This window comes from Mercenaria mercenaria, chromosome 2, assembly GCF_021730395.1.
Source record: "Mercenaria mercenaria strain notata chromosome 2, MADL_Memer_1, whole genome shotgun sequence".
Lineage (NCBI taxonomy): Eukaryota > Metazoa > Mollusca > Bivalvia > Venerida > Veneridae > Mercenaria > Mercenaria mercenaria.
This window is the reverse complement of record NC_069362.1, coordinates 14,712,797-14,727,614: the sequence shown is the minus strand read 5'-3', so window position 1 is coordinate 14,727,614 and position 14,818 is coordinate 14,712,797. Positions and strand designations below refer to the sequence as shown.

General features: G+C 37.8%; 1 protein-coding gene across 1 annotated transcript; it reads left to right on the top strand.

Moving 5' to 3' along the window:
• The first annotated feature begins 3,713 nt into the window (after positions 1–3,713).
• LOC128550765 (uncharacterized) lies at positions 3,714–14,576 on the top strand. Its single transcript, XM_053530512.1, has 2 exons — positions 3,714–4,076; positions 13,426–14,576. Exon 2 carries the CDS (start codon positions 13,432–13,434, stop codon positions 14,425–14,427), a length of 996 nt encoding a protein of 331 aa, XP_053386487.1. The 5' UTR covers positions 3,714–4,076; positions 13,426–13,431; the 3' UTR covers positions 14,428–14,576.
• Positions 14,577–14,818: the final 242 nt, after the last annotated feature.

The following is a 14,818-nucleotide window of genomic DNA, read 5'->3' as shown; positions in this document are numbered from 1 at the left end:
TGTCAGTAAGAGTGGCATGTCGCTTCTGACTACTGGCAATAAATAACAAATACATAAGTGGATAAGGCCCTGATTTTATTATTATGATATTATTACAGAAAATCAATAAAATATCATGGCATATTGTACGAAATATAAATATCGTGAAATGAAGCATTAAATAATAGTCTCTAGCTAAAATGCATAGAAACAAAATAGACAACCCCATGATGATAACTAGACAGTTAAAGGAGAATTCCAGCTACAGAAAATCCGAGGCTAAATGCACAACAAAATTTCAACATAATAATGATGATTTTATCTCTGCTGATGACCTAAACTATGCTAATGGTTATATACACAATATACCATACCGAAATACACAAAGTGTGTTGGGGGCCACGAAATATTTTATCAAATAAAATTTGCCAATTAAAACTATCCAGTGAATATTTTATCTACTTATATAATAACCGCATCCAAACTTTCAGTGTACTGTCTCCTACGACCAAACAGCCTAGCGAAAGATGACTGCTGATCAAATATGATCAAAGGCTACATTAGAGCTACAATCAGTTTACCGTTCATTGTAGTAGACGCGTTTTATATTTACCAGTTGCAGCAGAAACCATAATGAATTGACACGCTGAACAGGATATTGTTTTCAAAACTGAAAAATGCAGAAATATACAAATGCATCAAAAGTTATCTGACTGAGCTATCTAATACTTTACGTTATCTTTTTCAGAAATGCTGTTTATGTCTCAAGCTTCCTGGTTGAGTGGTGTCAACATAAATCTCAACAACATGTGAATCTGATAAAGACTGCAGACAAATAAACATATGTCTTATTTTACCTTTATATTGCCAATAAGGAATCAGTAATCTGATTAAATGACAATCAAATGTAGCAGATACACGGTAGCTGTCCACATTAAACTCAATTTGTCTCATACTGTTAGACTTTATGTTGTCCATGTAAATATAAAATTGAAATCAATCTAAAGATTTTAGCATCAATGCCTTACTGACCAAAACAAAATTACTTTAGAGATAAATGTGTTTGCACTAGTTGCTTGCAGTTATAGTGTGGTGTTCTTGTCATTTGTATCAACGGCTTTTAAGATTCACTAACTATCTGAGTATTATGTGTGCTGTCTGAGCTTTCTTTGCAGGTTTTTATTAACTATCACAACAGCAATCCTTAAGTGCCATGTGGCGGCTGTAAAAGGTCTCCCTGTGCTTGGATTCAGTGTTGTTATATTTTCTGGTCCTTTGGGATCATAGAGTCCATCCAACATATGTGTAATAAAGTTCCGCTTTAGCCGGTGCTAGGGGGCGTGAGAGGTGTTGCACATTTTATTACCTCACATGAACAGACTCAATCAAACCGAGTCTGCTATTATTCTTCTTGGTTGCATTCTATGCTTCCAAAGGATCTTTTTACAGATTTGTTTTGGGTCAGATCCCGTGAAAACTGTAAGATAATTAAATCTCTATGGAGATCCCTTGAAAAAAAGAACTCAGTCAAACAAAACAATCAAACTTGGTTTGTTTCAGTCAGTTTATGAGATGCGAATCATTTTACCCTAGCCTGTAGCAACAGCTTTAGTGTGGTTCTAATATAATTTAAAAACTGAACATATTCCACGATCCCAAACGACCAGAACATTAACAAGACGAGCGACAGTACGTGGCAACTTTCTACAGCCGCCGCACGACACTTATGGCCAGTTTTTCAACTCTAGCACTAAGGGCTATATTCATAAACCATACTCTAACTCTCACTCATTGAGTAAACCAAAGTTAATTATCTAACGGTCATACCCTTACTCAATGGAGAACCAGTTTGTATTCATAAAGATGAGTTTCGGTCGAGTGGCCTCACGAAAGTGAGTGAGCGTTGAGGGAGGTATCGAGTACCCTTGAGTGAACCTGAAGTAGTGCAATTTGAAGTATTGTGCAGACAAACATCCACGAATGGATCAGATGAGAGATTTTGATAACTTGGTGAGAAATCCTGTTGAAAGGCGGATTCTGCGCGATGCAGAAAACCCTTTGGAAATTTTACGGGAAGAAGTGTTTTTTCAAAGATACAGATTATATAAAGACACTGCTGTGTTCATATTAAGACATATCCAGGATGCAATATCTTCAGGGGACAATCGAGGTTTACCAGTTCCTCCTGTACTTCAGTTTCTTGGTACACTATGTTATTATGCAAGTGGATCTTTTCAGACAGTTGTTGGAGAACTATTTTGTGCATCACAACCAACTATGAGCAGAATTGTTGTGAAAGTTTCAAGGGCCATCGCTCGGCTTCAGCAACTTTTCATCAAGTTCCCGGTACAAGAAAATTGGAGAAGTGTAAAATTAAAGTTTAAGCAAATTGGAGGAATGCCAGGTGTTCTTGGGGCGATTGACTGCACCCATGTAAAGATAAATTCACCAGGTAAATTATACGTTTATTTTAACAAAAGCTGTCCATAAGACAGCACGCTCGTGTTTCAGTGCTTGAGTCTGAAATAGAGCTTTAACTAATGAATATAATTTAAAAAGAGGCGTAACTCTGTCAAAATTAAAATCAGAATTATATATTTCTCAGGTGTAAACTTTGATAGTAAAGAAGTATTTTCAGTTTCAAGTCAAAAGCTTTGATAGTAACATAGATATTTGACTTTATCAAAAACTTTAACCAAACAATTCTAAGTTAAAAAGGGGCATAACTCCGCGAAAAATTAAATCATAGTTATGGGGATTGTTTCTCCTTGTTTAGACTTCGATCGTAACAGATATATTTTACTTTATTTAAAAACTTTAACCCACGGCGATGCCGATGCTGGGGCGAGTGCAATAGCTCTACTTTTTTCTTCGAAATGTCGACCTTAAAATCATACCTTCTTTGCACTGCTTTATATTTGTACTATATACATGTATGCCCAAGTGTAACAATTAATTAATGTGTTCAATTCTTATGATATTTCATGCAGTACATGTACATGTGTATGTTTATTTATTCAGGTGGTCAAAATGCTGAACTATTTCGGAACAGGAAGGGCTATTTTTCTTTGAATGTGCAAGCCGTTTGCGACGCTGACATGAAATTTACCAACCTTGTGGCTAGATGGCCTGGTTCTGTGCACGACTCTAGGATATTCCAAAGCAGTAGACTTTGCGGTCAGTTTGAAAACGGAGATATTCAAGGTAGGTTCAGCAATTTTAATAGAAATGTTTTAGTATAAATTCTTCTTATTTGCCAAACAAACAAAAATACAAATTCTAAATAATTGAATTCATCATTACAATAAAATAAAATTTATATTCAGTCAATTCAGAATATCCATAGACAATCTTGATATACGAAAAGGCGTAAAATTTTGCGGCATTTCTGCCGGAAATTAGGAAACATACCTGCTAACTCTTTTTGAGATGTTAAAAATCTTCGAAATGAGATGCAGTTATGCTGAATATTTTCTTTATGTATTAAGTTACCGATATTATTATGTCATATAGATAAATAACAGTTTATAATTGCATTCAAACTCTTGTAAAGAACCACCTCAGCATAAAGATCACCCTATGAATAAAGACCAGCAGGTAAAAAGCAGTGCCCTATTCATTTGTGGTAGAAACATCTGTAAGTAATAACCACTTGACAACAAAGACTGGTTTAGTTTCGTCCAGCAAGTTCTTTGTTTATAGGGATGGAATTATCATATTCCATACAAAATAAAAGATATTGATACATCCCAGTGTTTTGTTTATGTAATCTATTTTTAGCACAGTGTCAGTACCATTTTACTAAGATTTCTGCCAATACTATTGATGTCATCAATTATTTATTAGGTAAATCATTTCTTTACTTACTATTGCATTATTTTAAAGTCAGACTGTCATCATATTTGTTGTATTTTGTAAGTTATTGCATTTTAAATTGATTACAGTGCAGCATCCCTGTCTGGCTGCAGCCATTTTGCCCAATTGCTTTCTGGGTAGTTACCCTTGACAACCTAGTAGAATTCCAGGAATTATTCCAACTGTCAAAACAATTCTAAGCTAAATTTCTTTAATTTAAGCAAAGGATCAGAGTTTTTCAGGTAATAGTCATTTTATTTAGGAATTATACCTTTGATTTATGTCCAGTTTTCATGCAACTTAATTTATTTTAGTAGTTTAAACTCTGATTTTTATGATTTAACCATAGTTTTGGCTGTTCCATGTACACATTGTTTTGATGTGTACATTCTGCACACAGTTGTACATTCACTCAAGAGTTTGGTTGTGTGCACCCATACAGTTGGTGTGTGCACACATGTTTTTGGTGTGCACTTGGTCAGTATAAAAGCTTTTTGTAGCTCCATTGAAGGAACTCTCCAGACTTTGAACTTCAAGAGCTTAAGGTACTTCCGCCATCTTGAATTTAGAGTGACCTTCATTTGAGGTGTGAAAATATAGTGAACAAAAGCTTTCAAATGCAGCTGTTCCAGAGTACAAAAACAGCTCAGTTTGCAAGACTTGAACTAAAAGAAGGTGTATAAAAAGTAAAACTAAAATTTGGAAATAAACAAAGAAGATATTTTACCTGTATTTTTCCAAATTTTTGGTTAGATTTATAAATCCTTTCAAAATACTTTTTTAAAAATTCATGAATGGCAAAAGTTAGTTCAAAGTTTCAATTAGTGCATAGGAGAATTGTCTTACTGAATAGAACTAAACTTAGTACAAAATCTGTTTTCAAATCTGACCACCTCATGTATTAAAACGAAAATAAATCTGTACATATTGCTATTTTCAGCATACATAAAAGTAGTGCAATGTGCGGGCAATGATTTTTTTTACGTATGGTGTACCAGACTGCCTAAAATTGTAAGACAAGTCTCAGACTTAATGTTAACAAGATTTAGCAACGATCCAAAATTCTTTTCAAGGATTGTGCTAGTATCATAAAGGTTTAATTTATTATAGCGGAATTTATGTACTTACGCGCTGCTTATCTCACGGAAAATGTGGTGGAAATAGAATTTTCGGCACCCCCTCTGTAACTACCGAAATTACTTAACGTAACTTTCTCACACATACGTGTTTGTATATCTATAAATTATAAAAAAACAATCAAAATATTTGCTTTATCATGATATATGCAAATATTTTAGACAATCTTGAAACATTCGGCCACAGTATTTCCGCATACTGGTCCGGGACAAGTTCGATGTGTATATTGATTCCTTATTAGATGTTTCATGCGTCGTAAACTAACCAATTTTGATCTATCGACTTTTTATACAATATGAGAATTTATGCAGCATGTTTTTAAAAACACAGTGAGAATAAATCGCAGAAAAAATGTACAGCCAAATATGTTAGGAGGTAATACAATTTGTATACAATTGTAGATAACTACGAAACATTTTACAAAATGCAATCAGTTGAACTTCTCACGCAAAAACCTGATGATTAAAATCAGCAGTATCTCAAAAGTAACCTTTCTGTTTCTTGCTTCTTCGTTAAACAACGATATTTTTTCACACTTTCATAGATTTAAACTGATAATAAATGTGTATTGAAATTCAGGCATAGAAATGGACACTGACTTTACATTAGTGATTACTGCGGTGTTGACAGCGGAAGCAGCGGTCCAGTACTAAGACTGTCTATGAAACCAAGGATAACGAGCTCTTTATCATTCTGAAAATTACGAACATTGGGATCAGTTTCAGTATACTAGTATTATACTTGCTATTTGCCGAGTGCACACTTGTTTTCTATCGTCGTTAATATAAAGCAGACTAGTAAATATTCGTACAAATGCATAATCTCATAAACACTTCTTTAATGTATGTTCTCTGAAATTAACAAATAACTGGCTCAACTGAGACACCATACTTTAAAGTAAATTCAGTTTATTCACCACGAGGTTCAAAATGCACGGGAGTCTCGTGATAGTACATGCCTTTAATTTCACATGGTTAAAGTGTAAACAAATAGTTAAATTTGCTTCGTTTTATTTATCACGGAAAAGATCGGACGGTTTTTGATATTGGAATAATTTTAGAACATCTATGCATTTAAAGTTGAAAGTTGATCGTTTTCTACAGGATGTAAAACTGAAACAAGTAAGCACTTTTACTTTTTCAGCAATGTTCCTCAGGTGAACTTTGACACTGTTTACAAACTTTAAAAAGAGAAACCAGTTTTGTGTCATCCTGAAATGCGTTGTTCGGCTGAAACTTATAGTTCCCGGAAAAGTTCTAAAATGGTTTATTTTGGGGATTTTTGTTTTATTTATGTATTCAACACAATGTGCAATATTTCCAGTTTTTGAAAATGATTGAAATTGAACTTTATTTTAGAAAAAGTTCCGATCTTTCAATAATATTTTGCCAGCGGATGCTTACACATTTTAAGTGAAACGCCTTTCTTGTCCAAAGGTGGTGTGTAAAGCGAAAAACTATCATTACACATTGCGTTTATTCTTTAAATGTAAAGGATCGGTAACAGATCAAGGAGATCGGGCAGTGCTAAACTATACTAAATGGATATCTCTAACAATGAATAAGGAGGCATATATATTTCAGTAAGGAAATCTGAGGTAAAAGAACAATCATATATTTAATTCCTTGAAATAAACATGGCGGCGAAATATTTTAGAAAAACTGTGCACGTGTTTTGCGCATTAGAATGTTTAACGACATTTTCTTGAAAAAGTAACGCTCGTGTGCACTATTTTGGCATTTCTTTGATTTGAAAGTAAATATTTTATAGCAATTTAGGTTGCATACGATACCGAAATTTTGCACCAAAAATGTTCACTCATTTTCTTCCAAAGCACTGTGGAGATAGGGTTCAACGTAGCTTTCATGCTCGCAAGTTTACCTACAGATATATCTTTTCAACTTTTATCATATATTTTTTGTGTCATTGCATTTCGAAAGCTGTTTCGAGGATTCTGATTTTTCACATGAATTTCTAATTTCAATTTGCGGAAGAACCTTAACCTATTTTTGGTAACTGCCAGTATTCTATTTTGACTTTAGAATTTTTCAAGACTTGATTATTTTTGGCTTAAGTAAATAACTTTTAACAGTAAAATAAGATTACTTTTAAGATTTAAGACTGAGGTTTATAGGCAAGCATTTGTTTCATTTAAAGATTCTAAATATTTAACAGTTTGTTGTTAACTAAGATGTTTTGCTGATACATTATTAGTATTTATTTAGAGTCAGTATTTTATATGCATTGTCTTAATTTTTGTTAGGGATAAAATAAATAAATTTGCAATTTAAATTTATTTGATCTTAGTGATTTCTTATTAGTGTTAAGTAGAACTTAAGTAAATCTTGGTAAAATAAGTAGTCTAACTGGAGTAAAATAGCCTTAGTGAATCGGCCACAAAGCAGAATTGTATTCGAACCCAATCTGTTCTTACCACGAAACCGGAAGTCGCAAGCCTGCATGATAGTCCAGTTTTACGTAACCACATAGCCAGAGTTCGAGATCCCAGCCCGGTAAATCCTACTCAACTTCTCTTGCCGAACCCAACCAGTCCCGAAACCATCCGAGCTAGCCAGAGCGCAACACTTTCTTGGTGGCAGCGGTGGGATCCTTTCAAACAATTCAACAGAGAGGATCCAGAGATTCGAACACAAACCTATAGACTAAGAAACGCTACCATGGACAGATTTTCTCCAGTTGATAGTGATGGAGTGGTATACTTCAACAGAGGTCCCGGTTCAGAATCCCAAGGCAATCATCTCAACGATAGATGTGAAGATCCAAGCCAAGACTACCAAGCAGACCTACAGGATGTAGATCATCTTTCAGTGCATTCCGAGCCAGCTTACAGACCATTTTCGTTAAGAGATGCTGAAGTTAACACATCATTCCAACAACAGAACAATGATGAAACCGGATTATCATCAGATGTATTGAGTAACATCACTGGAGTACTAAAGGAGGTTGTAACAGAACTACGTAACATAAAGCAGTCTCAGACAGCATCATCTGAGAATTCAAGGCAACAAAGCAGTTTGAATAATATACCAACAACCCAGAATTATACAGATTTGCAAAACCAGTGTAGGCAACAGTACACTAGAGAACCATACAGTGCAGTTAGTAATGATTTTTCAGGTCCTGTTCAAGGCAGATTTATTCAAAGGCCATATCAGCATCAGAGTTTTCATGAACAACCGGCAAACAATTTCAACCGTAACTCCTATAATATTCAAAGAATACCTGTAGTTGAAGAGAACAGTCAGTACCATATTGCCAGTGAAGTACCAACCAGTTCAAGTCATGGAACATATTACAATACAGCTATGCAACCCCAGTGGCAAAGACCTAGGATCAATGACAGCATACGAGTACCTGCTTTCTCTGGAAAAGATGATTGGGCAGTATGGATAGCTCGTTTTGAAGCTATCGCAAGTCGCTATGGTTGGACTGATGAAGAAAAGATAGACCAGCTATTACCTAGGATAGAAGGAAAAGCAGCAGAATTTATGTTTTCCCAACTGCAACCTAGAGTTTTATACAGTTACAGAGAATTGGTTCAAGAGATGAACAACAGATTCATGGTCATTGAAACAAATAGGGCTTTTGCTGCAAAATTCAGCAGAAGAATACAAAAGGCTGGTGAAACAGCAGAGGACTTCGCAGCAGATTTGAAGATGCTTTATGATAAGGCACACGGCTACAGAGATAGACATATCCGAAACGAGGATTTGGTGAGAAGATTTTTAGATGGACTGAGAGATGATGAAGCACGATTCGAGGTAGAATATCACAAAGAGCCATCAACTATAGATGAAGCTGTTTTTCATGTAGTAAACTTCATCCAGACCAGAGGTTCTGTTGGGTATGATAGAAGAAATGGTAAATATGCCAGAAGGACGGTAGATAATTCTGATGAAAGGAGAGAAGCAACCTTCAGTGAAGAGAGGGCGTACCGGATACCAGAAAGGAAACAGACTGAGAGAAGGCCTGTGACTGAAATCGATAGTAATAAATCAGATTGTGAGTCAAATAACAACAGCCAAGAACAGGCATTGCAGAAGATACTCGAACGACTTGAGAAGCTAGAAAAGGCTAACAAAGCAGATACTAGTAGAAGAGGTTCAAACCACAAGAATAACACAGTTGAATGTTTCAACTGTCACAGAAAGGGTCATTATGCTAGGGACTGTCCTGATAAACAAAGATCAGACAGAAAGATGGGAGGTCATAATCAAAGTAGAGGGAACCATACTGACTCCAACAGTCGTAGTGGGTCTTTAAACTACCAGGGACCAGCTCTTGTGGCCAAAGAGAGGTCCGCTTAGAGGAAAAAGGCCAGTGTGAAGACAAGATAGATCAGAAAAATAAAGAGGAGAGTAAGAAGAGGAGCCTTTGTGATGGAGTTTATGTGAAAGGTGCTGTTGAGGGTGTACCTTTATTGTTCACCGCAGACACTGGGGCTTCCAGAACCGTAATTTCCTCAAGAATTTACGAGAAGATTGCAGAGAATGAAAGACCACAACTAAGCAGGTCTATGTGCTTGAAAGGGGCAAGCGGGTCGCCTATTAAGGAGAGGGGAAAAGCTGAGTTTAGGCTTGAAATTGGAAAGTATCAGATCATCAGTGAGGCCATGGTGGCTGAAATAGAGGATGATGCTCTGCTGGGTTTTGATGTTTTGATGGGGAGTGAGAAGGGACCAGCTGACATCTTACTGAGCCAGAATAAGATCATTCTTGATGGAATTGAGATACCGACTGTTCAAGTTGGCAAGCACAAGAAGACTAGAAGGGTAGTCGTGGCAGATGACATAAGCATACCTGGTCAAGCGGAGTCGCTTATTGATGTTTATGTTGAGAGGGTGGAAGCTGATGACAGGGATGATCAGGCAGACTATGTGGTAGAACCTACAGACCATTTCAAGGACAGGTATCAGTTGATGATGGCTTCAACACTAGTGGACATCAACAAGGCTACCACCTGTAAGGTACGAATACTGAATCCTTTTCCAACTGAAGTTACTCTGAAGCAGGATGCAGTGATAGCAACAGCTGAGAGAATAGAGAGGGTTGTTAGCATCATAGCGGAGGAAGAAAATAAAGAAGAGAAAAACCAAAGCAGTATAAGAAGACTTGACGTACATAGCAGCAGTCCTAGAACCGAAAGGAATTTTACCCTAGCTGATGAAGAAGCTGTTCCAGAACACCTCAGAGATCTGTATAAAAAATCAACAGAAGGAAAAATGGATTACGAAAGAAAAGTGTTAGCGGGACTTCTTGTTAAATATAGTGACAGCTTTTCCAAAGATGAGTGGGACATTGGAGTAACCAACTTAGCTGAACACCCAATCAACACGGGGGATGCAATACCAGTCAAACAACGACCGAGAAAAGTCCCGTTAGCTTACGCAGCAGAGGAAAAAGCAGCTATTGAAGATCTAATGAAGAAGGGGGTTATACAGAAGAGCACTTCTCCATGGTCAAGCCCGATAGTATTTGTACGTAAGAAGTCAGGAGCCATAAGACCATGTGTTGACTACAGGAAGGTCAACGCACTTGTTAAACCGGATGGATTTCCACTGCCCAGGGTACAAGATTGTTTGGATGCGGTATCAGGTTCCAGTTTATTCAGCAGCCTTGATTTAACTAGCGGGTATTTCCAGATTCCACTTAAGAAGGAAGATATTCCCAAGAGCGCATTTTCTTGCAAATTTGGTCAATATGAGATGACAAGGATGCCTTTTGGTTTGAATAATGCCGCAAGTACCTTTCAGAGGACAATGGAGTTAGCACTTCAAGGACTGCAGTGGATAACCTGTCTCGTTTACATAGATGACATCATAATTTTTGGAGCTGACTTTGAAGAACACATTAGCAGGGTTGATGAAGTTCTTAGCAGAATAAAAGATGCTGGACTAAAGCTAAAGCCAGAAAAATGTCACCTGCTACAAACAGAAGTCATTTTTCTAGGACATGTTGTGTCAAAGGAAGGTATCAAGCCAGATCCTACAAACATCTCCAAAATAGTGCAGTGGCCTAGACCAATAAATGCCAAGCAAACGAAACAATTTGTCGCTACAGGTTCTTACTATAGACGGTTCGTTAGAAATTATGCGAAGATTGCAAGACCATTAACAGAACTGACCAGAAAGGACAAAGCGTTTGTGTGGGATGAACACTGTGAAAATGCCTTCAATGCAATAAAAGAAGCTTTAATCAGTCCGGAGGTTATGGGCTACCCCATGGACAAAGACGGAGTTTTTCTCTTGGACGTAGATGCGTCGGGATTAGGAATAGGAGCAGTACTACAACAAATACAAGGTGATAGGGAGAGGGTGATAGCTTATGCAAGCAGAGCCATAAACAAAGCAGAAAAAAACTATTGCATAACAGAAAAAGAACTCCTTGCAGTAGTCTATTTTGTGCAATATTTCCGTCAGTATCTACTAGGTAGACATTTCACAGTAAGGAGTGATCATCAGGCACTAGTTTGGTTGTTCAAGTTAAAGGAGCCCAGTGGAAAGATTGCCAGATGGATTGAGATCCTTGCACCTTTTGATTTCTCCATAGAATATAGAGCTGGATGTAAACAAGGACATTGTGATGCCTTGTCCAGATGTGAAAGTCCGAGAGATTGCACCTGTCATGATGTCGACACAAGTGAGTCATTAAAATGTGGTCCATGCAAAAAGTGTAGAAAGAGGGCAGATGATATGATGTTATAGCTAAAAGGGACACAACAGCAACACATAGAAAGCAGGAGAGATCACAATGAAGATCAAGTGGAGCAAACAACAGAAGTTCGTAGTGTTACAGATCAAACGTCACAACCTTGTGTTTCAAAAGACATCACCAATCTGAGATGGATGTACATCAGCACTGCAGGCGAAATTGCTAAACAGCAAGCAAAAGACACCGATATTGGACCAGTTTACAAGGCAAAGGTTCAGAACAAAAAGCCTAACAGTTCAGACATGGTGACAGAGAGTCCGGCCTGCAGACACTACTGGGTAATATGGGATAATTTACACCTTCAAAATGATGTCTTATACAAGGATTTCAAAAATTGAATGGTACCGGGGAGTATAGGCAACTGATTGTACCACAACAGATGAGGAAAGAAGTTATACACCAGATGCATGATACCGTACTATCTGGACATCTTGGAACCAAAAAGACAAAAGAAAAGATTTCCCAGAGGTATTATTGGTTCGACATGAAGGAAGATATACGTCTTTATATCATGAGATGTGACATCTGTGCAGCTGATAAGCAACTTCAGAAACCTCCTAAGGCAGCTATGGGACACCTTAGAAGTGGAGCACCATGGGACACCTTAGCTATTGACTATCTAGGACCATTCCCGGAAACACCTAGGCAAAATAAGTACATTCTGGTGATGACTGATTTATTTACCAAGTACGTAGAGATTGTAGCTGTACCAAACCAACATGCAGATGATTGTGCACGCCGAATTATGAATGATTTCATCTCAAGATGGGGAACGCCTTTGTCTATTCACACAGATCAAGGGAGGACATTCGAAAGTAAACTATTTCAAGAGCTTTGTAAACTTTTAGAGGTGCGGAAAACTAGAACAAGTCCGAGAAATCCGAAATGTAATGGACAGACCGAAAGATTCAATAGGACACTTTTGAAGATGATTAAGGCATATATAGCTGACGAACAAGATGAATGGGATTTATATCTCGGTTGTCTCGCAGGCGCATACAGATGTACACATGCGAATCTACCAAACTGACGCCTAACCTACTAAGTTTAGGCCGAGAAATTAAGCTTCCAGCGGATCTGTTATTTGGTTATGCTGTAAACTCTACAGATGTGCCATCATACTGTGAGTATGTGGAAGAAATCCGAGCCAAAATGATGCATGCTCACAAGATTGCAAGGCAATATCTCCAGTCAAATGCCAGGCGGAGTAAAATCCTCTATGATACAAAAACTTCATACCACAACTACAATGCTGGGGATGTCATATGGTACCTCCATGAGTCAAGAAAAGTAGGAGTTACGCCAAAGCTGGAAAAGAAATTTGATGGACCTTTCGTAGTTAAAGAAAAAAATGTCAAATGTGAATTTTGTGATACAGATGAACAGAGAAGGCCAAGAGAAACTGGTACATCATGACAAGTTGAAACCGTATTTTGGTACAAATATCCCTAGATGGATTCAGAAGATCAGCAAGAACATCAAGAAGCAGCAGTCTCAGAAGTCAGTAAAGTAACAATGATGTCCTGTGCAGTGCTGTAAATGTTGTTATAGGTGTAGCTGTAGTTTATCGTAGTCTAAAGTAGAGTGCATGTATCAGCAAAACATGTGAAAATTATTGTATATCAATTTTAAGATGATCATCTGTCAACGAACCTCCATATCCATGTATTACTATTGGTCACATTCATAGAAGTAAAGTTGGTCAAAATGGATCTCGTTTCAGGTCAATATGAGTGAGAAGGTTCCTAGACGTGGCAGGCTATACAAGTGTTTACACTGTGAGAAGGCAGGAAAGGTGTACATAGAAGTGAAGTACAGAGTCACCGGTCATGTTTGGAAGCACCACTTTCCACTGTCAGATTCGCCGTTCTATTGCACCCTTTGTCTGTTCAGGTCAACCACAGAGGAGGCACTTAGGAAACATGTAAAGACTTACCGAAGGCACGTTCTGATGCGCAAGGACATGGGTACAAGGGTCAATGATAATCGGTACCTAGTGTTTAATACAGCACCACGTGATTTGGTAGAAGGGGTTGATTACAGAAGGGAGACCTTGAGAGAATGTTTAGCTGGTACCTCTGCAGTCGAAGACCCATTGATGCTGGATCATGAGGATTACTCATATGAGAAGACTCCTGAAGAAGATGGTTTGATAACGCTACGTATTACTCCAGAGGTCCTTGCTGATTTTGTTTCTAGACCAAGACTGACCGAAACATCAGTAGTACCTCAGCAAACATTTCCTTTTCCTAGCTGCAGCTCATCAACAGTAAGCAATCCAGTCATGACTCAACCATTTATTCAGCAGCCACATCTTCCATTTATTGCCCCCATACCAAATACCGAAGTAGAAGCAAATACCACCACTAACACCATTTTAGCCAATGTCAACGAAACCGTAACCAGTAACCAGTTCTCACCCTTTAATTTCCTAGAGGCACTCTGCTCAACGCCTACTAAAACAGCAATGACCACCACTATGTCCACACTGCAGACACCAATCTTACAGCCACAAGCAGAGGAAAACATTTTAGACCAGATACTACCAAACCAGGAGATGAGTTTTGGAAACTTAGATTTGCCCCTTAGCATTCCTATCATGAAGTCGCCCGAAGCTGAACCACAAACAATGAAAGATGAAGAAACACAGACAGAAGAACCGCAACGGAAAAGGAGAAGAACGCAAGATCAGGAAGGCGAGAGTAGAAAATTGGAAGAAGCTTGAGAGAAGATCGTGTCATCAGTTGAATCCAACAGAAGAGCTATCCAGGGAGTAAGAAGATCAGTAGATCAGGTTACAGATGTTTTGGGTGTACTGCAGAAGACAATGGAAAGTATCCGGGATGAGATTAGGAATGGTAGGAGGGAACAGGAGAGAAGAGGTGAGGTACAGTCAGTTATACAGATAGACTAAGTAAAACAGAAGACGACAAAAGACACAACAGGAACGATAACAGACAACATAACAGAGATGACATACCACGCAACAACAAGGAGGACAGACGACACAACCAGGAGACGACAGATCATATAACAGAGGGGATGACAGACAACAGAACCGAGGAGATGACAGATCATACAAGGGAGACGACAGACTGCACAACAGAAACGATAGA